We start from the raw sequence: 26,398 nt of genomic DNA on the forward strand, positions 1-26,398 counted from the left end.
CTCATGGACATCTCTTTGGAGGCCCTGCCATAGATGTGGGTGAAATGTCAGGAGAGAATGCTTCTGGAACAGGGCCAGACAGCCCGGAAAACTCACAACAACCCAGATTCATGGGTCAAAATATTGAGTTGGCTTTTATCCATACTTTCAGTCATCCGCAATAGGAATTGAAACGTATTATATCTCATGGACACAATAAAGGAGTTTGGGGAAGTTCAATTGCAAAATAAACTGGACTTTCTAATCCAAACAACAACAACAACAGTTTCCTAAAAGGAACTTGAGAAATGGACTCTGTAATGAAAACAATAAAGGAGTTTGGGGAAGTTAAATTGAAAAATGAATTGGACTTTGCAATCCAAATAATAACAACAACAATAGTCCCTAAAAGGAACTTAAGAAATGGGCCCTGTAATGAAAACAATAACGGAGTTTGGGGAAGTTTAATTGCAAAATGAATTGGACTTTGCAATCCAAATAACAACAACAACAACAGTTTCCTAAAGGGAACTTAAGAAATGGGCCCTGTAATGAAAACAATAAAGGAGTTTGGGGAAGTTTAATTGCAAAATGAATTGGACTTTGCAATCCAAATATCATCAACAACAACAACAACAACAACAACAACAACAACAGTTTCCTAAAAGGAACTTAAGAAATGGATCCTGTAATGAAAACAATAAAGGAGTTTGGGAAAGTTCAATTGCAAAATAAATTGGACTTTGCAATCCAAATAACAACAATAGTTTCCTAAAAGTAACTTAAGAAATGGAGCTTGTAATGAAAACAATAAAGGAGTTTGGGGAAGTTTAATTGCAAAATAAATTGGACTTTGTAATCCAAATAATAATAATAATAATAACAACAACAAGTTTCCTAAAAGGAACTTAAGAAATGGACTCTGAAATGAAAACAATAAAGGAGTTTGGGGAAGTTTAATTGCAAAATAAATTGGACTTTGCAATCCAAATAACAACAACAACAGTCCCCCAAAAGGAACTTTTCAGGGTATTGGACTAAATCACCTATTGAATTGACAGCCCTGCACTGTCTCTTTAAAACTCCCCTCGCGCATGCGCAGGGGAAGCGACGTCTGCAATCAGCTGGGCCCGGGCATTTGCAGCCCAGCCGCGTCCCACTTTTTTTGCAAGGGGGGGCCCTCCAATGGAACCGCCATAGAGGAGGGGTTTTGTACAAATGCACCAAGAGCAACCAAGCCCATCATCCCCCAAAGCCCAGGGCACAAGGAGAAGCAGAGAAAAAGAAGCTGGGAGGAGGAGAAAGCATTGCAATATTTTGCAAAAAAAAAAAAAATCCATTTAATTTAATTTATTTTTTTGATTAAAAAGCCCCAGTCTTTCCCTTCTTAACCTTTTCATGGAGATCTCAAGGAGAAGAAGAGCAGTGAGGCTCATGCGACCTGGAAGCATTGCATCAAAATGGTAAAGAGTCTCCTATATTCTCTTATTTATATTTATTTATTTTTCCTTTTCCTTGGGTTTCTTTTTTTCCCTGCAAATCTGGAACCCAAGCGTTGCAAAGTTCCTTGTAGTTCCTTCCCTTTGATGCCTTTTGCTGCCTTGCTGTCATTTTTATTTTTGCATTAATATTAATATTTTTTTTATATTTAATTAAAAGTATATCTTTGTTTACATATTAATTTCTGGAATATATTGCAAAATCCAGGTGTGGAAAAGGGGAGTTGGGAAGCAAGGCTTGCATGTATATTTATCTCTATATCTGTTGTGCATCTACACCTTTCAGTGCATCTACACTGTAGAATTAATCCAGTTTGACCCCACTTTAACTGCCATGGCTCAGTGTTATGGAATCATGGGAGTTGTAGTTAGCCTTTGCTGCTGAAGGGAGCAAGTGTCCCACCAAACTCCATCTCCCAGGATTCCATAGTAGTTAAAGTGAGACCAAACTGCATTAATTCTACAGTGTAGATGCATCTTTTTGCTATCCACTGGACACCAACATCTGTGGATACTCAAGTCCCAATATATGCAATGGCCTAAATAGTGACCCTCATGTCAAATGGCAAAATCAAGCTGTGTGGGTTCCAACATCCACATAAAACATTCCAAAAATCATTTTTCTATAAGCAAGACCTCATTTAATAGGTAATTATATTAATAGGACTTCGAAATCCACGGATTTTGTTATCCACAGAGTCCTAGGTCCAAACCCTAGTGGATACCAAGGATCCACTGTATACACAAAAAATATAGGTATGCATAATAGTCAATGACCATAATAAACTTTTGTATGTTATTGTTGTGATATACATCAATACAATGCAATATAAATATAGGCATGAGCTTGTGAATTGGCCTAACTGATCTTCATATATGTATATGTGATTGTGTTGTTGTTGTTTTGTTGATGTATTTGGGCTCGTCCTCTTGTAAGCCGCACCGAGTCCCCCGGAAGATGGTAGCGGGGTATTATTATTATTATTAGTAGTAGTAGTAGTAGTACCAGGGTATAAATAAAGGTTTATTATTATTATTGTTGTTGTTGTTCTTATAGAGGAGATTCCATCTGAACACGAGGAAGAACTTCCTGACTGTGAAGCCGTTCAGCAGTGGAACTCTCTGCCCCGGAGGGAGTGTGGTGGAGGCTCCTTCTTTGGAAGCTTTTAAACAGGGGCTGGATGGCCATCTGTCAGGGGTGATTTGAATGCAATATTCCTGCTTCTTGGCAGAATGGGGTTGGACTGGATGGCCCATGAGGTCTCTTCCAACTCTTTGATTCTTTGATTCTGTGTATACACACACTCATATAAATGCACATACACACACACATAAACAAATACACAAACATATATACACATATACAGACATACATAAACACACACTCTTTGATTCTATGATTATTATTATTGTTGTGTATATATGTGTCTGTATAAATGTATATATACTTCTGTGTTTATATAAATATTTGTGTGTGCATATATATGGTTATATGTATATACATATAATCATATATATACACACACATATACAGACATATATAAACACACACATATATGCATATTACACACAAACACATAAGCATGCACATATGTGCATGCTTATGTGTTTGTGTGTAATATGCATATATGTGTGTGTTTATATGTATGCGTATATATGTTTGTATATATACATATTTGTTTATTTGTATATATTTGTGTTTATATTAGTGTGTATAATATGTATAGCATACAATATATATAAATATTTGTGTGTATATGTTTATACGTATATGTGAATGCTTATGTATTTGTATGAAATATGCACATATGTGTGTGTTTATGTATGTCTGTATATGTGCATATATGTTTGTGTATTTGTTTATTTGTGTGTGTATGTGCGTTTATATGAGTGTGTGTATCATAGAATCAAAGAGTTGGAAGAGACCTCATGGGCCATCCAGTCCAACCCCATTCTGCCAAGAAGCAGGAATATTGCATTCAAATCACCCCTGACAGATGGCCATCCAGCCTCTGTTTAAAAGCTTCCAAAGAAGGAGCCTCCACCACACTCCGGGGCAGAGAGTTCCACTGCTGAACGGCTCTCACAGTCAGGAAGTCCTTCCTCATGTTCAGATGGTATATACCGTGTATATAAATATTTGTGTGTGTGTATATATATGTATATATGTATATGTGTGTCCTTATGTGTTTGTATATGCATACATATATGTGTTTATACATGTGTATAAATGTATATATGTTTGTGTGTGTGTATATATATATATTTACCTGTTTATTTATGTATATATATGCATGTGTATACGTATGTATGCATTTATATGTATGTGTGTGTTCATTTGTGTATATGTGTATATATTATGTGTATATATGTATGTGTGCATATTTATATACATTTATATGTATGTGTGCATTGATTTGTGTAAGTATATAAATATATATGTATGTGTATATACACACACACACACACAAATGTGTTTTATTTGTTCTTACATATATGTATGATGTTGTGGATATATATATATCTATATATATATATATGCATTTATTTATTTGTGCATGCATGCATGTAAGTGTGTGTGTTTATTTGTGTATGTGTTTGTATATGTGTGTGTGCATGGAAGAACTTCCTTTTTTTTTCGAAACGCATGGTGCCGAGATGCCGGAGCAACAATAGCTGTCTTGTTGCACCCAAAGGGTTAACCTCCCTTTGCTTCTCAGCTGGTGCCATTGCAAAGCATTAGCTCACCCCCTCATGCCATCCTGGCACGTTGGGTGCTATGTGCATGCAGTTCCTCCTCCGTAAAGAGGGCCTTGGACTTGCCTTTGGCCTTCACTTGGGTGACATTGCACCCATGCGGCCAGAGAAGTCTCAACATGGTAGCATAAGGGGTCTTCCAGGTACACCCCCCTCCCCAAACTATACATACGGAAAGCCTTTGCAGTGCAAAGTTCTTCCAAGCTGCATTGCTTTTATCTATGTTTTAACCATGCTCTACCACCTCAACCCTTGAATACATTGTTATTGTTGTTTGATCAAGCCCTTGAATACGTACAATAATTATTATTATTATATTATTATCAAGATATGTTCCGCCCCACTTTGTCCCTAGATGAACCCACCTTAACCATGTGCAAATATGTGGTTCCAACTTCCCTCCCTCCGCAGGAATCTTGTGGAGGAAAGTGGAGGAGTTTTAACTGAATGTCTATTGAGATTGGCCTGGTGCAAAGCAAAACAAAATTGCACATCTGGATTTTTTGGTACTTGAAGAAAATGCTTATCTCTAGGAATTTCCAGGTCCTCCGGTGCAACCATATGGCCTTTTTGCCTTGCGAAATGGAGAGCATTCACTAATATAATATCCTGGCAAATCGTATAGGGTATAAAAGTTGTAGGGTGAGCTATGTGTCGGTTGTAAAACAAATAATTCCTATGGCAATACCTTTATTGAGCCAACCAGAAGGCATAAAATGCTTTCAGTGCACCCCAGGCTTCTTCATCAGACAGAGAGGGCAATAATGATATAATATAATATCTATATAAATAAAAATGTAATGTTCGATTGTGGGATTAACATAACACAAAAACCACTGGACGAATTGACACCAAATTTGGACACAAGACACCTAACAACTCAATGAATGTCCCTCACTAAAAAAAAAGGTTTTGCCATTTGGGAGTTGTAGTTGTTGGACTCAAACTATGATGCATCTGGACCAAACATGGCATAGATACTCAGTATTCCCAAATGTGAACACTGGTGAAGTTTGGGAAAAGTAGGCTTGATATTTGGGAGTTGTAGTTGCTGGGATTTATAGTTCAGCTACAATCAAAGAGCATTCTGAACCCCACCAACGATGGAATTGAACCAAACCTGGCACACAGTTCTCCCATGACCAACAGAAAATACTGAAATGGTTTGGTGGGCAGTGTCCTTTGGTTTTGGAGTTGTAGTTCACCTACATCCAGAGATCACTGTGGACTCAAACAATGATGGATCTGGACCAAACTATACATGAATACTCAATATGCCTAAATGTGAACACTGGTGGAGTTTGGGGAAAATAGAATCTTGACATCTGGGAGTTGTAGTTGCTGGGATTTATAGTTCATCTACAACCACAGAGCATTCTGAACCCCATCAACGATAGAATTGGGCCAAACCCCCATTACTTCAGTGTTGGTGGTCTTTGCTTCTTCCAGCACACTGACATTTGTCCATCTGTCTTCCCAAGAGATTTGCAGGATTTTTCGGAGGCAACACTGATGGAATCGTTCCAGGAGTTGAGTGTGACGTCTGTAGACAGTCCACGTTTCATAGTTGTATAGCAAGATTGGGAGGACAATGAATCCAAGTGAACCAAGGGTACAGTTGTAATATATTTAAAAACACAAACAAAATTTAAGAACATGGCATTATACTAAATGTCCTTTGACCAGTAGCTGTCCACTTGGAGTGCCTCTGATGTTGTTATAAGAAGATCCTGCATTGTGCATGTGGCAAGGTTCAGGTTGCATTGTAATAGGTGGTCTGTGGTTTGCTGTTCTCTACACTCGCATGTCGTGTACTCCACTTTGTACCCCCATTTCTGTATCCTGTGGTGCCAGAGCACAGTCTGTTCAGTGTCTTCTAAGTCACCCAGTCTTCTGTGTGCCCAGGAGGGAGTCTTTCATTTGGTGTCAGCCATGGATTGAGGTTCTGAGTTTCAGCCTGCCACTTTTAGACTCTCGCTTGCTGAGGTTTTCCTGCAAGTATCTCTATTGATCTTAGAAAACTATTTCTTGATTTAAGGCATTGGCGTGCTGGCTAATACCCAAACAGGGGGTGGGCTGGAGGGGGTCACTGCCTTGGTCCTTTCATTATTGGCTGCTACTTTCCAGTGGATATTAGGTGGTGCAATACTGGCTAAACAGTATAATTTCTCCAGTAGTGTGGGGCATAGACATACTGTGATCATGCAGCATGTCTCATTAAGAGCCACATCCACTATTTTAGCATGGTGAGATATGTTCCACACTGGGCATGCATACTCAGGAGTAGAGTAGCATAGCACAAGGGCAGATGTCTTCGCTGTGTCTGGTTGTGATCCCCAGGTTGTGCCAGTCAGCTTTCGTATGATAATATTTATAGCACCCACTATTTGCTTTATATTCAAGCAGTGCTTCTTGTAAGTCAGAGCACGATCCAGAATGACTCCCAGGTATTTGGCTGTCCTGGAATGCTCCAGTGGGATTGTGAACAGATGTCTTCACTGTGTCTGGTTGTGATCCCCAGGTTGTGCCAGTCAACTTTTGTATGATCTTATGCAATAATTTGTATGATATTCAAATGATATTATTTCTAGCACCCACTTTTTTCCTTAATAGTTAAGCAGTGCTTCTTGTGAGTCAGATTGACTTCCAGATATGTGGGTGTGCTGCAATGCTCCAGTGGGATTTTGAACAACTGTCTTCACTGTGTCTGGTTGTGATCCCCAGGTTGTGCCAGTCAGCTTTCCTATTATCTTATTTGTAGCGCCCACTTTTGGGGTGCTGGACTGGATGACCTTTGCAGTTCCTTCCAAGTCATTCCAGGATTCTCTGTATATATTCAGTTTCAGGTGTGGAGCTCACCACTGAATCATTGAATCCTACGATTGGTAAAGACCCCCAAAGCAAAAGCAATCCAACCCCCTTTCTGCCATGCAGGAAGACACAATCAAAGCACTCCGAACAGATGGCCATCCAGCCTCTGCTTTAAAACCCCTAGAGAAGGAAACTTCGCTGTATTCCCACTGTCCAATAGCTCTTAACATCAGGAAGTTCTTCATAATGTTTAGGTGGGATTGCTTTTCCTGCAATTTGAATCCATTGCTCCCTTGTGTCCTAGTCACTGGAGCAGCAGGAAACAAGCTTGCTCCCTCCTCAATGTGACAAACCTTTCAAATATTTAAACAGGGCTATCACATTCCCTTCCCTCAGCCTTCTAAACGTCCCCGGCTCCCTAAGCTGTTCCTCAAAGGACTTGACTTCCAATTCTTTGATCATTTTGGCCAAGCTTCTCAATCAATATCCTTCTTGAGTTGTGTTGCCCAGTGTTGCACTCCAGTATAGGAAAAGCCCTCTGACTTTAAACACCACACATTAGATGGAAAACAATCCTTTTATGGAAGATAATTAAAAAGCAATAAAGTAAAAAAGCACTTTAAAGAAATAAGTAAAACCAATTAGGTAGGAAGATAAGCAGGAGCAAAATAGTCCAGGGTAAAAGTCCAGCAAAATCCATAAAAACAAAGTCCAAACTTCCCAAATAAAATGCAAAAAATCAGGGAACATGAATCAAAGGCATGAATGTAAAAGCATAGAATCCAAGGATCAAAACCATGAAACAAAAGCACTTAAAACATTAATTTTCCAAGCGAAGCTTCCTTGAAACCAGGATGAGATCTTATTTATTTATTTATTTATTTCACAGTTTTCTATACCGAGCTTCTCAACCTCATTGAGGGACTCAGCCCGGTTTCCAGCCATAAAAAACATATACACTCATTAAAATATCATATATCACAATTACAAAAACAACTTTAAAAACACTATATATAAAACTACAGTGGTCAGTCGTCCTATTAAGATGGATCTACATCAACTTCCATCCAGGGTCCTCATTCATCGAAGGCCTGACTCCACAGCCACGTCTTCACCTTGACTTGATTCCAAACGATGCTTCATCTGACTACATATCCTGCACTTGGGACTTTTATCTCCTCGTTAGCTATGTCTCTAGCACTGAGAAATTGGTTTCACTTTAGCTGAGGATTTCTTATCTTTTTCTCTTGGAGCCTGGCAGAACACCGAAGCCACTGTTTCATGAATCCAAGGCATGAACCCAATAATCAAAACCATGAAACAAAAGCACTTAAAACATGAATTTTCCAAGCGTAGCTTCTTCAAAACCAGGATGAGATCTTGACTTGATTCCAAACGATGCTTCATCTGACTACATATCCTGTACTTGGGACTTTTATCTCCTTGTTAGTTATGTCTCTAGCACTGAGAAATTGGTTTTACTTTAGCTGGGGATTTCTTATCTTTTTCTCTCGGAGCCTGGCAGAACGCCGAAGCCACTGTTCGGCTTTCCTGTTTTGACTGATCTTATTTATTTATTTTATTTTACAGTATTTCTATACCGGTTTTCTCACCCTTAGTTGGACTCAAAGCAGTTTATACATAACTGGCAAAACTTCAATGCCATACATTGGACACTGACGCGATGCCAATCCATAACAACCACAATAATAAAACGACAATTAAGCATAAATCATAATTAGACAGTACATAAGCAATCATTAAAACAATAAATAATAAAACAGTCTCGCCAGTCGTATTGTCATTCTAGTCCATGTCCTTTAAACTCTACAAACGTCTACTGTCCGAAGGCCTGGTCCCAATGCCATGATTTTAATTTCTTTCTAAAAGCCAGGAGAGAGGGAGCAGATCTTACCTCATTTGGGAGTGTGTTCCATAGGTGAGGGGCCACTACCGAGAAGGCCCTGTGTTTCGTCCCCGCCAGACGCATTTGCGCAATTGACGGGAGTGAGAGCAGGGCCTCCCCGGATGATCTTAGATTACGAGATGGGATGTAGGGGTGGATGCGTTCGGACAAATAAGCTGGGCCAGAACCATATAGAGCTTTATAGGTCAAAACCAGCACTTTGAATTGGGCTCGGAGATGGACTGGCAGCCAGTGGAGCTGGCACAATAAGATCTCCTTGTGTCTATCTATTTGCTCATTAACGTCTGCAGCTGGTAACACTTTGAACAGGGATCTCCTGGTCATTCTCTGCATCAGTATCATTGACCAAACCATTGCCATCTTCAAACTCATCTTGAAACTCATTGACATCACTCCCCATATCCAAAGCACCTTGATCCTGAAACACAATCACAGGCTGAGCTCCAACACCTAGAACAGGACACAGTGCTCTAGATGAGATCTGACCAACACCGAACAGATCATAGAATCATAGAATCAAAGAGTTGGAAGAGACCTCATGGGCCATCCAGTCCAACCCCATTCTGCCAAGAAGCAGGAATATTGCATTCAAATCACCCCTGACAGATGGCCATCCAGCCTCTGTTTAAAAGCTTCCAAAGAAGGAGCCTCCACCACGCTCCGGGGCAGAGAGTTCCACTGCTGAACGGCTCTCACAGTCAGGAAGTTCTTCCTCATGTTCAGATGGAATCTCCTTTCTTGTAGTTTGAAGCCATTGTTCCATTGCGTCCTAGTCTCCAAGGAAGCAGTAAACAAGCTAGCTCCCTCCTCCCTGTGGCTTCCTCTCACATATTTATACATGGCTATGATATCTCCTCTCAGCCTTCTCTTCTTCAGGCTAAACATGCCCAGCTCCTTAAGCCGCTCCTCATAGGGCTTGTTCTCCAGACCCTTGATCATTTTAGTCGCCCTCCTCTGGACACATTCCAGCTTGTCAACATCTCTCCTGAATTGTGGTGCCCAGAATTGGACACAATATTCCAGGTGTGGTCAGGGGCGGCTCGTCCATTACGCGAAGTAAGCGGTCGCAGAACACTTTTTTTGCCAGGGGCGCAGAGGCGCCTCTGTAAATGCCCCTCGACCGCCACTTGAGGAGCGTCCCCTCAGCTCACAACAGCCCTAGCAGTCCGGGGGGAGCCTCGGCTTTCTTGCCTCGCTGCCGGGCAATCCTCTTCCCAAAGGGGCCGGGCCCTTGAGCCTCGCCTAGCCCCTCTCGTTCCTGCTCTACCCGGCCACCGGGTGCACGAGCAGAGCCGGCACTCAATCGTTCTCTGTGTTTGATCCCTTCCCCATGACCGGCTCCCTTTCCTGATCTCCCGGCGCTCTCCTCTCCCCAATCTGCGGGTGGGCCAAGGGGCGGAGCCGCCACGCCTGGCCCGCTTTGGGTCCGGAGGCGTGTCTGAAGACCCCAGCGTGCGCACCAAAAGTCGCCTCTTCTCCTGACTTTCTTTTTAGCCATTGGGACCAAGACAGAGAGAGAGAGAGAGCCCCTCTGGCTGGAGGTATCTCCCACCTCCGCTCCCTCCTTTGTTTTTGCGCCTACCTTCAGGAAAGGTGGGCATCTCCACCTCTCTCTCTCTCTCTCTCTCTCTCTCTCTCTCTCTCGGTCCCAATGGCTGAGGAGAAAGTCAGGAGAAGAGGTGACTTTTGGTGCACACGCCGGGGTCTTCAGGCACGCCTCCGGACCCAAAGCGGGCCAGGCAAGGGAGCAAGTGCGGCAAGTGCAGTTACTGGGATGTATAGTTCACCTACAATCAAAAAGCATTCTGACCTCCACCAATGATGGAATTGAACCAAATATGGCACACAGAATTCCCACGACGAACAGAAAATATATATCAAGGATTGGTGGGGGGGGGGGGGCAAAATACTGTTTGCTTACCTTTGAAAATTACCTAGGGCCGCCTCTGGGTGTGGTCTAACCAAAGCAGAATAGAGCGGTAGCATTACTTCCCTGGACCTAGGCACTATGCTCCTCTTGATGCAGGCCAAAATCCCATTGGCCTTTTTTGCCGCCATATCACATTGTTGGCTCATGTTTAACTTGTTGTCCACGAGGACTCCAAGATCTTTTTCACATGTACTGCTCTCGAGCCAGGCATCCCCCATTCTGGGGGATGGGGTCTATGACTTCCTTTGATCTTGAGACTCCAATTGATGCAGCCTGGAATCGCATCGGCTTTTTAAGCTGCTGCATCACACTTTGGACTCCTATTCCTCTTGTGGCCTCGATGCATGTTATACCATTGAAGATGCTAACTTAGGATGGATGCGAGGTTCAAACGGAGACCTTCGCTCCTAATTCTTGTTGTGGCTTGGAAGCGCTTCTTTGCAAGATCGAAATGGAAGTAGTCATGTTTTTCCTTCTCTGCATTCTTGCATTCCAAGCATAGCGCTGGCTCTCCTCTCTGGCCGGTGGGAGTTTTAGTTTCTGCCAGGCCTTCATTGCAAAGAGCGGCTCTGTGAGGCTGGCATACTTTCCAGCGCAGGCTGTGGGATTGGCAGCCGTCGCAGAATGGCAGGCCTTCCGCCGCGGTTTTGCTGTGTGTGCAAACTCCTTTTATGTAAAAGCAAGTGCGAGATATATATATATATTTTCTCAAAGTCGTCTGCAGACTCTCTAGGAAAGCTGCTCTGAATGCAAAAGCTAATAATCTCTGAATCTAAGGGCAATGCCAAGCCTCTAAACTTCTCCTTTGTAAATAAATGGTGCCGTTAACACAATTGCCGGAGACGTGGCGCGGTGCATTTAATAACGCTGTTAATTTGGAGTGATTTTGGAAATGGCTGAAGGAAGCACAATTGTTATTTTGCTTGAATTAGCATAGAGCAGGGTTGGGACACGTGAGCATACTGTGGTCCACAATGTGCCACGAATGGCCAAGGCAGGTCCAAAAGTATAAGACCAAGGGAATGAGATTTCTAAAGAATTTGCAGCCTTGGATGCAAATAGAAAGGATTTTCTGAAGCAAGGAATCCTCAGAAGTGTTTTTGTCCATTCTTTCATTTGAAAGGCTTTTAAACATAGGCTGAGTGGCCATCTGTCGGGGTTGCTTTGATTGTGCTTTTCCTGCACATTACAGGGTTGGACTGGATGGCCCTTGAGGGTCCCTTCCAATTCTGTGATTCTACAATAGAACATTTGGTACTACTTAGCAGTCTTTCTAGGTGTTGTCAAAGGCTTTCGTGACTGGAAACACTGGGTTGCTGTGAGTTTTCTAAGCTGTGTGGCCATGTTCCAGGAGCATTCTCTCCTGACGTTTCACCCACATCTTGGCAGGCATCCACAGAGGACAATTTCAACAGAAAGGAGGAAAACCTGAAAATGAACAAAACCTGGCTACCAGTATTTTTAAAAAAACCCTCTAAAATCAGGATAGTAAATAAAGAGCAACACTCAAAACTGGGGAATTCCAGACATGAAACAATCAAGGCAAGCTAAACCTCTTAAGAAAGGATTCCCCTAGGCAGGAAGTAGCCAGTCTTTGAAATTGCAAGGTCATTTGGTTCCAAGGTGGCTAATTGCAACATTCACACTTGCCTCCAGCAGGCAAGAGTTCTTTTTCCCACCCTGGACATTTCCAATATATATAAACCCCACTTGCTTAGTTTCCAACAGACCTCACAACCCCTGAGGATGCCTGCCATAGATGCAGGCAAAATGTCAGGAGAGAATGCTTCTGGAACATGGCCAGACAGCCTGGAAAACCTACAGCAACCCAATCTTTCTGGGCTTCAGAAAAGTTCTTCATCTGTACTTCTCAAGTCGGCACTGTTCTAACCACTCTTTGTTTCTGAAAGGAAAGGTACTTTGCACATGTTCAGAGGCAAAATGTGTGATTTCTCTTAATGCACACCCACAAAAGCTCATACTAATAAAATAAACACCATTAGCCTTTAAAATATTGCCATATTCCATTTTTCTCCACCTTCTTCTTTCCTCCTCTTTTTCCTCCAAGGATTATGGGTTTCTGGATTCGTTATGGTTAGCTCTTTACAAATCCCTCAGAGAACGAAACATCGCCTTGGCTTCATCTACACTTCCTTAGAATGCAGTCTGAAACATCGTAAACATATAATGCAAAATCTACATCAACCATAGGAAACAATGGAGTTTGAAAGGGCTTTCTATGGCAGTGTAAATTGGACCCCAGTGACCTCTATTGCTGAGTAAGGAACTAAATTTGTATTTCTATTTCTGACCCCTACTTCACACTGTCTTTCCAAGGAAATGTACTTTTTGCACATGCTCAGAGGCATAATGTGTGATATTTTGTATTGCACCAATAAGGGGAGAACATTATTCTAGCATCACCTCGGCTTCGTCTACACTTCCTTATAATGCAGTTTGAAGGCAGACGTACATGCAGATGTACTTTTTGCACATGCTCAGAAGCATAATGTACTTTTTGCACATGCTCAGAGGCATAATGTACTTTTTGCACATGCTCAGAGGCATAATGTACCTTTTGCACATGCTAGAGGCATAATGTACTTTTTGCACATGCTCAGAGGCATAATGTACTTTTTGCACATGCTCAGAGGCATCATGTACTTTTTGCACATGTTCAGAGGCATCATGTACTTTTTGCACATGTTCAGAGGCATCATGTACTTATTGTACATGCTCAGAGGCATCATGTACTTTTTGCACATGTTCAGAGGCATAATGTACTTTTTGCACATGTTCAGAGGCATCATGTACTTTTTGCACATGCTCAGAGGCATAATGTACTTTTTGCACATGCTCAGAGGCATAATGTACTTTTTGCACATGTTCAGAGGCATCATGTACTTTTTGCACATGCTCAGAGGCATAATGTACTTTTTGCACATGCTCAGAGGCATAATATACTTTTTGCACATGCTCAGAGGCATAATGTGTGATATTTTTATTGCACCAATTAGCTATCCCCTGCCACGCGTTGCAGTGGCCCAATCTGTGTATATGTGTTTTTTCTGCGTATATATTTGTGTAAATGTATATATGTGTGTTTGTGTATATGTGGTTTTGCGTATGCGTGGTAATGTATTTTTTGGAGTTCTTTTGGCTTTTTAAGTCTCATCTGCAGCTGTTTTTTTTTCAGTGTTTTTATGAGTGATGGTCACTTGTTGGCCTGATCGGTGTATTGTGTCCAAATTTGGGTCTGCAAGTCCTTTCTGCTGCTTTGGAGGGGGGGGGGGGGTTATGAGTGATGGTCATTCATTGATCTGTTAGGGGTATAGTGTCCAAATTTGGTGTCAATTCGTCAAGTGGTTTTTGAGTTATGCTAATCCCACAAACAGACATTGCATTTTTATTTTTAACTAGCCGTCCCTTGCCACGCATTGCTGTGGCCTACATGAGGGTTCTGTGTGGGATGTTTGGCCCAATTCTATCATTGGTGGGGTTCAAAATGCTCTTTGATTGTAGGTGAACTATAAATCCCAGCAACTACAACTCCCAAATGTCAAGATTCTATTTCCCCCCAAACTCCACCAGTGTTCACATTTGGGCATATGGAGTATTCTTGTAGAGTTTGGTCCAGATCCATCATTGTTTGAGTCCACAGTGATCTCTGGATGTAGGTGAACTACAACTCCAAAACCAAAGGACACTGCCCACCAAGCCCTTCCAGTATTTTGTGTTGGTCATGGGAGAACTGTGTCCCAAGTTTGGTTCAATTCCATTGTTGATTGGGTTCAGAATGTTCTTTGATTGTAGGTGAACTATAAATCCCAGCAACTACAACTCCCAAATGACAAAATCATTTTTTTTTTAGCAAAGGGCATACATTGGGTTGTTAGCTGTATTGTGTCCAAATTTGGTGCCAATTCATCCAGTGGTTTTTGAATTATACTAATCCCACAAACAAACATTACATTTTTATTTATATAGCTAAGGGGAGAGCATTATTCATTATTCTAGCATCACTTGGGCTTCGTCTACACTTCCTTATAATGCAGCTTGAATGCAGATGTACATACAAATGCACTTTTTGCACATGCTCAGAGGCATAATGAGTTATTATTTTACCTGATAGGATGACAAACTTTTGGCAACTTTCAAAAGTAGGTTTCCGGTGAGCCAAAATATAACCTCCTTCATTCAAAATGGGGTGCTTTAGGAAAGCCAAAAAAGCTTGCCACCGAGATAATATTTTGTATGGAAGTCAGGCTTTTTGCATGCTGTAGATCTCCATAAGGGGAGATAAGGTAAAAACTCTTTGTCTGTGAACTCAATGTGTCAAAACACGAGACGTCCCTCAAAACGTTTCTGCACGAAATGCGTCGCCGCAATTTCTCCTCGCCGCTCTGAAGGATGGAAGGAACTGTCATGTTTTCAGTCTGGATGAGCCTGCCGAGGAAAAGAAAAGGCTGCTTTGTGCTTCTACTTCTCCGTTGATAGGTATCTCTCTCCCCGAATTCTGCTTGAAGTGCATTGCAGATAAGAGCAAAGAACAGCCAGGCTTTAGGATGAAAAGCATCGCTCTGCTGGGCAAAAAGTCAGTGTCAGGGAGATCCAGTTCAAGTGTTTTGGAAATGAGAAAACGCTTATCTAGGACTTTCTAGGTCCTCCAGTACAGCTCCACAGTTTCCTGTGCCTTTAAGTCTACTGCAGTGTTTCTCAACCTGGGGGTCAGGACCCCTGGAGAGGGGGGTGTCGGAAGGGTCCCAGATAAGAGGGGTCAGAGATGAACTATAAATCCCAACAACTACAACTCCCAAATGTTAAGGTCTATTTCCCCCAAACTCCACCAGTGTTCATATTTGGGCATATTGAGTATCCATGCCAAGTTTGGTCCAGATCCATCATTGTTTGAGTCCACAGTGCTCTCTGGATATAGGTGAACTACAACTCCCAAACTCAAGGTCAATGCCCACCAATCCCATCCAGTATTTTTTGTTGGTCATAGGGGTTCTGTGGGGGAAGTGTTGACCCAATTCTATCATTGGTGGGGTTCAGAATGTACTTTGATTGTATGTGAACTATAAATCCCAGAAACAACACTCTCAAATGTCAAGGTCTATTTTCCCCAAACTCCACCACTGTTCACATTTGGGCATATTGAGTATCCATGCCAAGTTTGGTCCAGATCCATCATTGTTTGAGTCCACAGTGCTCTCTGGCTGTAGGTGAACTACAACTCCCAAACTCAAGGTCAATGCCCACCAAACCCTTCCAGTATTTTCTGTTGGCCATGGGGGTTCTGTGGGGGAAGTGTTGGCCCCTGAGGCGGCCCAACGTAATTTTCAACGGTAAGCTAACAGTATTTTGCCCCCCCCCCCCAACTAATCACTGATATATATTTTTTCTGTTCGTCATGGAAGTTCTGTGTGCCATATTTGGTTCAATTCCATCATTGGTGGAGTTCAGAATGCTCTTTGATTGTAGGCGAACTATACATCCCAGTAACTACAATGTCAAGGTCTATTTTCCCCCAAGAGCGCCTCAAGAGCACCCCTGGGCAAAATCAACTATACTGCAAATGCTTACTTTGCGTAATGGGTTGAGCCGCCCCTGGTTGGCCCAATTCTATCATTGGTGGGGTTCAGAATGTACTTTGATTGTATGTGAACTATAAATCCCAGAAACCATACTCCCAAATGTTAAGGTCTATTTTCCCCAAACTCCACCAGTGTTCGCATTTGGGTATATTGAGGATACGTGCCAAGTTTGGTCCAGATCCATCGTTGTTTGAGTCCACAGTGCTCTCTGGATGTAGTTGAACTACAACTCCCAAACTCAAGAAAAAGGCCCACCAAACCCTTCCAGTATTTTTTTTGTTGGTCATGGGGGTTCTATGTGCCAAGTTTGGTTCAATTCCATCAATTTGGTTCAATTTGGTTCAATTCCATGAGTCCACAATGCTCTCTGGATGTAGGTGAACTACAACTCCCAAACTCAAGAAAAAGGCCCACCAAACCCTTCCAGTATTTTTTTTTTGTTGGTCATGGGGGTTCTATGTGCCAAGTTTGGTTCAATTCCATCAATTTGGTTCAATTTGGTTCAATTCCATGAGTCCACAGTGCTCTCTGGATGTAGGTGAACTACAACTCCCAAACTCAAGGAAAAGGCCCAGTAAACCCTTCCAGTATTTTCTGTTGGTCATGGAGGTTCTGTGTGCCAAGCTTGATTCAATTCTGTCTTTGATGAAGTTCAGAATGCTTTTTTGATTGTAGGTGAACTATAAATCCCAGCAACTACAACTCCCAAATGACAAAATCAGCTTGTGAAACCCTATTTTTGTTCTCTTAAAAGACGGTACTAGACTAGGGAGCCTGCTTTGAAATTCTCATCACGTTGACCTTGTCCCGGCCTCAGTCGAAAGCCTGGACACCGGCCCACGGAGGATAAGCAAATCTGGCTGCTGTGTCTCCCAAAAAACCCCTTAAAGGCCTCTCAGCCTTGGGGAAAAGCCAAGCGGAGGACGGCCAGCCGTATTTCCAAGTCCGCTTTTTGCTGAGTTTGGAGCACATGAGCATTTTCATGCTACAGAGGTTGGGCATGCCTGATCTGAAATGCTTAGGATCAAAAGAATTTTGGATTTCGGGGTACAATCGGAAAAGCACAAAGCAAGTTCCTAGTCCTCAATACGTGTTCAAAGAAATCTTGGGGTGCATCAACGCTGTGGCTCATTGCTATGCAATCTTGGGTGTTGTAGTTTGGGTTGCTGTGAGTTTTCTGAGCTGTATGTTCCAGAAGCATTCTCTCCTGACTTTTCACCCACATCTATGGTAGGCATCCTCATAGGTCTTATTTATTTTTATCTGAGCTGTATGTTCCTGAAGCATTCTCTCCTGACTTTTCACCCACATCTATGGCAGGCATCCTCATAGGTCTTATTTATTTTTATCTGAGCTGTATGTTCCTGAAGCATTCTCTCCTGACTTTTCACCCACATCTATGGCAGGCATCCTCATAGGTCTTATTTATTTTTATCTGAGCTGTATGTTCCTGAAGCATTCTCTCCTGACTTTTCACCACATCTATGGCAGGCATCCTCATAGGTCTTATTTATTTTTATCTGAGCTGTATGTTCCTGAAGCATTCTCTCCTGACTTTTCACCCACATCTATGGCAGGCATCCTCATAGGTCTTACTTATTTTTATCTGAGCTGTATGTTCCTGAAGCATTCTCTCCTGACTTTTCACCCACATCTATGGCAGGTCTTATTTATTTTTATCTGAGCTGTATCTTCCTGAAGCATTCTCTCCTGACTTTTCACCCACATCTATGGCAGGTCTTATTTATTTTTATCTGAGCTGTATCTTCCTGAAGCATTCTCTCCTGACTTTTCACCCACATCTATGGTAGGCATCCTCATAGGTCTTATTTATTTTTATCTGAGCTGTATGTTCCTGAAGCATCCTCTCCTGACTTTTCACCCACATCTATGGCAGGTCTTATTTATTTTTATCTGAGCTGTATCTTCCTGAAGCATTCTCTCCTGACTTTTCACCCACATCTATGGCAGGCATCCTCATAGGTCTTATTTATTTTTATCTGAGCTGTATGTTCCTGAAGCATTCTCTCCTGACTTTTCACCCACATCTATGGCAGGCATCCTCATAGGTCTTATTTATTTATATTTACTTATTTCCAGTATTTCTACCCCATCCTTTTCTACCCCTCGAAGGGGGACTCAGGACGGCTTACGCTTGGCAACAATTCGATGCCGCTACATATAACAATTACAATAATACAACAACAATTCAAACAATAGATAGAGCATTAATTAGAACAGGTTGTGAGGTCTGTTGGAAACTAGGCAAGTGGGGTTTGTATATATATCTATGGAATAATGTCCAGGGTGGGAGAAAGAACTCTTGTCTGCTGGAGGCAAGTGTCAATGTTGCAAATGGCCACCTTGATTAGCATTTAATGGCCTTGCAGCTTCAAAGCCTGGCTGGTGACTGCCTGGGGGAATCTTTTCTTGGGGTGTGTTAGTTGGCCCCAATTTATTCTTGTCTGGAATTCCCCTGTGTTTTTTGTTTTGTTTTGTTTTTAGTGTTGCTCTTTATTTACTGTCCTGATTTTAGAGTTTTTTTTAATACTGGGAGCCAGATTTTGTTCATTTTCATGGTTTCCTCCTTTCTGTTGAAATTGTCCATATTGTGAATTTTAAGGTCTTCTCTGTGTAGCTTGACATAGTGGTTGTCAAAGTGGTCCAGCATATCTGTGTTTTCAAATAATACGCTGTACCCAGGATTAGGCCCTCTGAGGATTCCCCTAGGCAGCAACCAGCCAGATATGAAGCTGCAAGGCCATTAAATGCTAATCAAGGCGGCCAGTTGCAACATTCACCCTTCCCTCAAGCAGGCAAGAGTTCTTTCTCCCACCCTCGACATTATTCCACAGATACATAAACCTCACTTGTCTAGTTTCCAACAGACCTCAAAACTTCTGAAGATGCCTGCCATGGATGTGGGCAAAATTTCAGGAGAGAATGCTTCTGGAATATGTCCATACAGCCTAGAAAACTCACAGCAACTCAGTGATTCCGGCCATGAAAGCCTTTGACGAGTTGTAGTTTGGTGAGGCACCAGCCTTCTTTGGCAAAGAAAGCTAAAGACTTTGTGAAACTACAACTCCCAGGGCTACATAGCATTGAGCCTTAGGAATTACAGTGGTGTCATTAATTCTTCAGTGTTGATGCATCTCTGAAAAAGAAGACACATTATGTGTGGCGAGACTCTGTTTCTTTTCCTTTACTGAATATATACTTAGTAGCATCAACTTTCAGCAAAGGATGAGAAATAACATTTTGGAAACATACTGTGTATATACTCGAGTATAAGCCTAGTTTTTCAGTCCTTTTTTCAGGCTGAAAATGTCTCCACCGGCTTATACTCGAGTCAAGGTTATTTATTATTTTACTTTGTTGTTGTTGTTGTTGTTATTGTTTTACTTTATTATTGTTGTTATTACATTTATTATTTTACTCTATTTATTATTGTTATTGTTTCATTTATTATTTTACTCTATTATTGTTATTATTACATTTATTATTTTACTCTATTATTATTATTATTATTACTAGCTGTACCCGCCACGCATTGCTGTGGCCAACCTTCTCTCCCTCTTTCTCTCCTTCTTTCTTTCTCTCCCTTTAGTCCCTCTTTTTCTTTCCCTTCTTCTTTCATCCTTCTCTACCTATTTCTTTGCTCCCTTCCTTTGCTCTTTGGTTCCTTCTTTCCTTGTCCCTCCCTTCCTTCCTTCCTTCCTTCCTTCTCTCTTTTGTTCCTTCCCTCCTTCCTTCCCTCTCTCATTCCTTCCTTCTTTCACTCTTATTTGCTCCTCTCCTTCCTCCCTTTTCTACCTTTCTGTCCTTCCTTCTCCCCGTCTTTCCTTCTTCCCCTCTTTGTCTCCCTCCTTCCTTCCTTCCTTCCTTCCTTCCTTCCTTCCTTCCTTTCTTCTCTCTTTTGTTCCTTCACTTCTTCCTTCCCTCTCTCATTCCTTCCTTCTTTCACTCTTTTATTTGCTCCTCTCCTTCCTCCCTTTTCTACCTTTCTGTCCTTCCTTCTCTCAGTCTTTCCTTCTTTCCCTCTTTGTCTCCTTCCTTCCTTCCTTCCTTCCTTCCTTCCTTCCTTCCTTCCTTCCTTCTCTCTTTTGTTCCTTCCCTCCTTCCTTCCCTCTCTCATTCCTTCCTTCTTTCACTCTTTTATTTGCTCCTCTCCTTCCTCCCTTTTCTACCTTTCTGTCCTTCCTTCTCTCCGTCTTTCCTTCTTTCCCTCTTTGTCTCCTTCCTTCCTTCCTTCCTTCCTTCCTTCCTTCCTTCCTTCCTTCCTTCCTTCCTTCCTTCCTTCCTTCTCTCTTTTGTTCCTTCCCTCCTTCCTTCCCTCTCACATTCCTTCCTTCTTTCACTCTTTTATTTGCTCCTCTCCTTCCTCCCTTTTCTACCTTTCTGTCCTTCCTTCTCTCCGTCTTTCCTTCTTTCCCTCTTTGTCTCCTTCCTTCCTTCCTTCCTTCTCTCTTTTGTTCCTTCTCTCCTTCCTTCCCTCTCACATTCCTTCCTTCTTTCACTTTTTTATTTCCTTCTCTCCTTCCTCCCTTTTCTACCTTTCTGTCCTTCCTTCTCTCCGTCTTTCCCTCTTTCCCTCTTTGTCTCCTTCCTTCCTTCCTTCCTTCCTTCCTTCCTTCCTTCCTTCCTTCCTTCCTTCCTTCCTTCCTTCCTTCCTTCCTTCTCTCTTTTGTTCCTTCCCTCCTTCCTTCCCTCTCACATTCCTTCCTTCTTTCACTCTTTTATTTGCTCCTCTCCTTCCTCCCTTTTCTACCTTTCTGTCCTTCCTTCTCTCCGTCTTTCCTTCTTTCCCTCTTTGTCTCCTTCCTTCCTTCCTTCCTTCTCTCTTTTGTTCCTTCTCTCCTTCCTTCCCTCTCACATTCCTTCCTTCTTTCACTTTTTTATTTCCTTCTCTCCTTCCTCCCTTTTCTACCTTTCTGTCCTTCCTTCTCTCCGTCTTTCCCTCTTTCCCTCTTTGTCTCCTTCCTTCCTTCCTTCCTTCCTTCCTTCCTTCCTTCCTTCATTCATTCATTCATTCTCTCTTTTGTTCCTTCCCTCCTTCCTTCCCTCTCTCATTCCTTCCTTCTTTCACTTTTTTATTTCCTCCTCTCCTTCCTCCCTTTTCTACCTTTCTGTCCTTCCTTCTCTCTGTCTTTCCCTCTTTCCCTCTTTGTCTCCTTCCTTCCTTCCTTCCTTCCTTCCTTCCTTCCTTCCTTCCTTCCTTCCTTCCTTCTTTCCTTCTCTCTTTTGTTCCTTCCCTCCTTCCTTCCCTCTCACATTCCTTCCTTCTTTCACTTTTTTATTTCCTTCTCTCCTTCCTCCCTTTTCTACCTTTCTGTCCTTCCTTCTCTCCTTCTTTCCCTCTGTGTCTTCTTCCTTCTCTCTTTCTTCCTTCCTTCCTTCCTTCCTTCCTTCTTCCCCCTTTCTGTGTATATGTATGTATATATTTCTGTATAGGTGTATATGTGTGTGTTTGCATGTATATATGTGGTTTTGTGCATGTGATGTAATGTATTTTGGGGGGCTTTTTAAGTTTCTTCTGCTGTGTTTTTCAGTGTTTTTATGAGTGACTAGCCGTCCCCTGCCACGCGTTGCTGTGGCCCACATGGGGGTTCTGTGAGGGAGGTTTGGCCCAATTCTATTGTTGGTGGTGTTCGGAGGGCTCTGTGATTGTAGGTGAACTATAAATCCCAGCAAGTACAACTCCCAAATGCCAAGATTCTATTTCCCCCAAACTCCACCAGTGTTCACATTGGGCATATTGCGTTTTCGTATAGAGTTTGGTCCAGATCCATCATTGTTTGAGTCCACAGTGATCTCTGGATGTAGGTGAACTACAACTCCAAAACAAAAGGACACTGCCCACCAAACCCTTCCATTATTTTCTGTTGATCATGGGAGAACTGTGTGCCAAGTTTGGTTCAATCCCATCGTTGGTGGGGTTCAGAATGTTCTTTGATTGTAGGTGAACTATAAATCCCAGGAACTACAACTCCCAAATGACAAAATCAATTTTTTGAGTGAAGGACATATATTGGGTTGTTAGGTGTCTTGTGTCCAAATTTGGTGCCAATTCGTCCAGTGGTTTTTGAGTACGGTTAATCCCACAAACGAACATTACATATTTATTTATATAGATTATTATTTTACTCTATTTATTATTATTGGAAGGATATGTAAACATATTTACATTGCTGGACTAGAAGTCCCAAAATTCCCCAAATTAAGATGTAGCCTGGAAAAATATCAACTTTTTCCAAACTCTTTTTCGGATTCATGTCTTGCAGAATGCAGTGGGTTGGATTTGTTTCTTGCTGAGCTGGAAAAATCTTTCGGAAATTGACGGGCAAGCGTTTTGTGCACATGTTTCCAGATGTTGTGCCTCAGTAAGAATTGATTCCTCCAGGGATTTTAGTTTTTGGAAGAACAGTTGGATTTGGAAGTGAATTCAGGGCAAGCGGCAGCGGAGGAGACTCCACCTCTTGATTTAGCTCCGCAGCTGCTCCAGAGATACGTAAGGTGTATCAGGAACACCAGTGAATGTTGTGCTTAGACTTGAGCCCTATCTCCAAGATTATATATGAATATGAAATACGGATATTCCAAAACCTGGAGGAAAAGAACTGAAATATAAAGCGTTTGTTATCCCAAGGATTTTGGAGAAGATATAGTCTCTATTACAGTGGTTCTCAACCTTCCTAATGCCGTGACCCCTTAATACAGTTCCTCATGTTGTGGTGACCCCACAACCTTAAAATTATTTTTGTTGCTACTTCATAACTGTCATTTTGCTACTGTTATGAAGCATAACAAGCGCTATGAAGAGCGGCTTAAGGAGCTGGGCATGTTTATTCTGCAGAAGAGAAGGCTGAGAGGAGATATGATAGTCATCTATATATATAATAAAGAAGAGTGTTTGTATCGGACAGAGGAATTGTGGAGGGCGGAGGGCGGACGGCGGACGGCGGACGGTGTATGTGCCAGCGTTCTGATTGGCCAGCCAGAAAGTTCCAACATTCCGATTGGCTGGGCAGCGGTGCTATTTGCATATGGTCTCTGATTGGCCAGCTTCAAGAGGAGCCCCTGGTGGAGAAAAGAGTTCATGACAGAAACGGAGTCATGAGAAGGAAATTTGCATATGGTCTCTGATTGGCCAGCCTCAAATCCAACATTCCGAGATGAGAAAGAGAGGAAAGGAAAGGCCGGGGGCTGGGTCAGAACACTACCAATACAGACCGAAATAGGCACACAGAGCCCCCATCACCCACTCTACATCCTACTGCAGTTTGGAGGACTATGAACCATGGATGATGGGACTTGCAGTACCACCACTCACATTCTGAGACCGCTGTTAACCTTATCCAATGACTGATCAGGACCAAATTTCACACAGAGACCTCTCATGACCCACTTTACGTCCTGGTGTGGTTTGGCCGAGATGGACCGTGGATTATGGGACTTGCAGTACCACTGCTCAATTCTTCAGACCACTGCAACCCTCATCCAATTACCGATAAATACCAAACTTGGCACACTGAGTCTCCATGACGCACTCTACATCCAGGTGCAGTTTGAGGGAGGATGCACCATGGATGATGGAACTTGCATTACCTGCACTCCCTTCCTAAGACCATTACAACTGCCAACGATGATGGATCAGGACCACAATTTACACAGAGAGCCTGCATAACTCACTCTACATCCTGGTGCGGTTTGGAAGAATTTGACAATGGATGATGGGACTTGCAGTCACTTCACTCACTTCCTGAGACCACTGAGACCCTCGCCAATGACTCATCAAGACTAAACTTGGCACATGGAGCTTCAATGACCCACTCTACATCCTGGAGCAGTTTGGAGGATGACAGACCATGGATGATGGGACTTCAAGTACCTCCACTATCCAAGAGTACTGCAAAACTCATCTAATGACCAATCAAGACCAAAGTTGGCACACAGAGCCCCCATGACCCACTCTACATCCTGCTGCAGTTTTGGAGAAGGGTGGACCATGGATGATGGAACTTCCAGTACCTTCACTCACATTCTGAGACCTCTGCAAACCTCATCCAATGACGGATCAACACCAAACTTGGCACATAGACCTCTCATGACCCACTTTACGTCCTGGTGTTATTTGGAAAACTTTGGAGATGGATGATGGGACTTGCAGTACTGTTGCTCACCTCCTGAGACCACTGAGACCCTCGCCAATGACTAATCAAGACTAAACTTGCCACATGGAGCTCCAATGACCCACTCTACATCCTGGTGCAGTTTGGAGGAGGACAGACCATGGATGATGGGACTTCAAGTACCTCCACTCCCTTCCAAAATTGCTGCAACCCCCTTCTAATGACCAATCAAGACCACACTTGGCACACAGAGCCCCCATGATCCACTCTACATCCTGCTGCAATTTGAAAGGGGATGGACTTTGGATGATGGGACTTGCAATACCTTCACTCACTTACTGACACCACTGCCACCCTCATCTAATGACTGATAAAGTCCAAACTTGGCACACAAAGCCCCCATGACCCACTCTATATCCTGCTGCTGTTTGTAGGAGGATGGCCCATGGATGATGGGACTTCAAGTACCTTCACTCACTTCCTGAAAATAATGCTGCCATTATCCAAAGACCAATAAAGACCAAACTTGGCATACAGAACCGCCATTACCCACTTTCTCTAATAACCCGGGCAACGCCGGGTCCCCAAGCTAGTGTATAAATATGCGAGAGGAAGCCACAGGGAGGAGAGAGCAAGCTTGTTTTCTGCTTCCTTGGAGACTAGGACGCGGAGCAATGGCTTCAAACTACAAGAGAGGAGATTCCATCTGAACACGAGGAAGAACTTCCTGACTGTGAGAGCCGTTCAGCAGTGGAACTCTCTGCTCCGGAGTGTGGTGGAGGCTCCTTCTTTGGAAGCTTTTAAACAGGGGCTGGATGGCCATCTGTCAGGGGTGATTTGAATGCAATATTCCTGCTTCTTGGCAGAATGAGGTTAGACTGGATGGCCCATGAGGTCTCTTCCAACTCTTTGATTCTATGATTTTATAATATAAATATCTGATAGGAGGACTATAAGTATTTTCATTCACTGGACCAAATTTGGCACAAATACCCAATGCACCCAAATTTGAATACTGATGGAGTGGTGGAGGAGTATTGATTTTGTCATTTGGGAGTTGTAGTTTCTGGGATTTATAGTTCACTTACAATCAAAGAGCATTCTGAACTCCACCAACGACAAAATTGGGCCAAATTTCTCACACAGAACTCAAGCAAATATGGCACACAGAACTCCCATGACCAACAGAAAATACTGGGGAGGTTTGGAAAACACTGACCTTAAGTTTTGGAGTTGTAGTTCACCTACACCCAGAGAGCAATGTGGACTCAAACAATGATGGATCTGGAGCAAACTTGGCACGAATACTCAATATGCCCAAATGTGAACACCGGTAGAGTTTGGGGAAAATAGACCTTGGCATTTGGGAGTTGTAGTTGCTGGGATTTATAGTTCACCTACTATCAAAGAGCATTCTGAACCCCACCAACAACAGAATTGGACCAAACTTCTCACACAGAACCCCATACTGTGTTTTCTGATGGTTTTTGGTGACCTGTCTGACAACCTCTCACAACCCCCCCCCCCCCAGGGGTCCCGACTCCCAGGTTGAGAAACGCTGCTCTACTAGTTGTGCTACATGCACAATGGAGGACCTTCTTGCAGCAACACCAGAGGCACTCCAAGTGGCCAGATACTGGTCAAAGGACATTTAATCAACTACCAAGCTTGCAACTTTGTGTTTTGTTTGTTTCAAATGTAACACAACTATGTGGTTGCTCCTGACATGATAAATAAATAAATCTAGAGGATTGCTGGGAGTTGTA

The 26,398-nt window shown here is 42.6% G+C and overlaps 1 protein-coding gene across 1 annotated transcript in view; it reads left to right on the forward strand.

The window, feature by feature from the left end:
- Positions 1-1,068: 1,068 nt before the first annotated feature.
- The window catches only part of ZBTB47 (zinc finger and BTB domain containing 47), a 49,547-nt gene continuing 24,217 nt past the window's right edge, over positions 1,069-26,398 (forward strand). Inside the window, exon 1 of the mRNA XM_060782665.2 lies at positions 1,069-1,442. Coding sequence (XP_060638648.2) covers positions 1,440-1,442 — 3 coding nt within the window. The 5' untranslated portion in view covers positions 1,069-1,439. The remainder of the gene's footprint in view (positions 1,443-26,398) is intronic.

The sequence above is a fragment of the Anolis sagrei genome, chromosome 6 (assembly GCF_037176765.1).
Source record: "Anolis sagrei isolate rAnoSag1 chromosome 6, rAnoSag1.mat, whole genome shotgun sequence".
Taxonomy (NCBI): Eukaryota; Metazoa; Chordata; class Lepidosauria; order Squamata; family Dactyloidae; genus Anolis; species Anolis sagrei.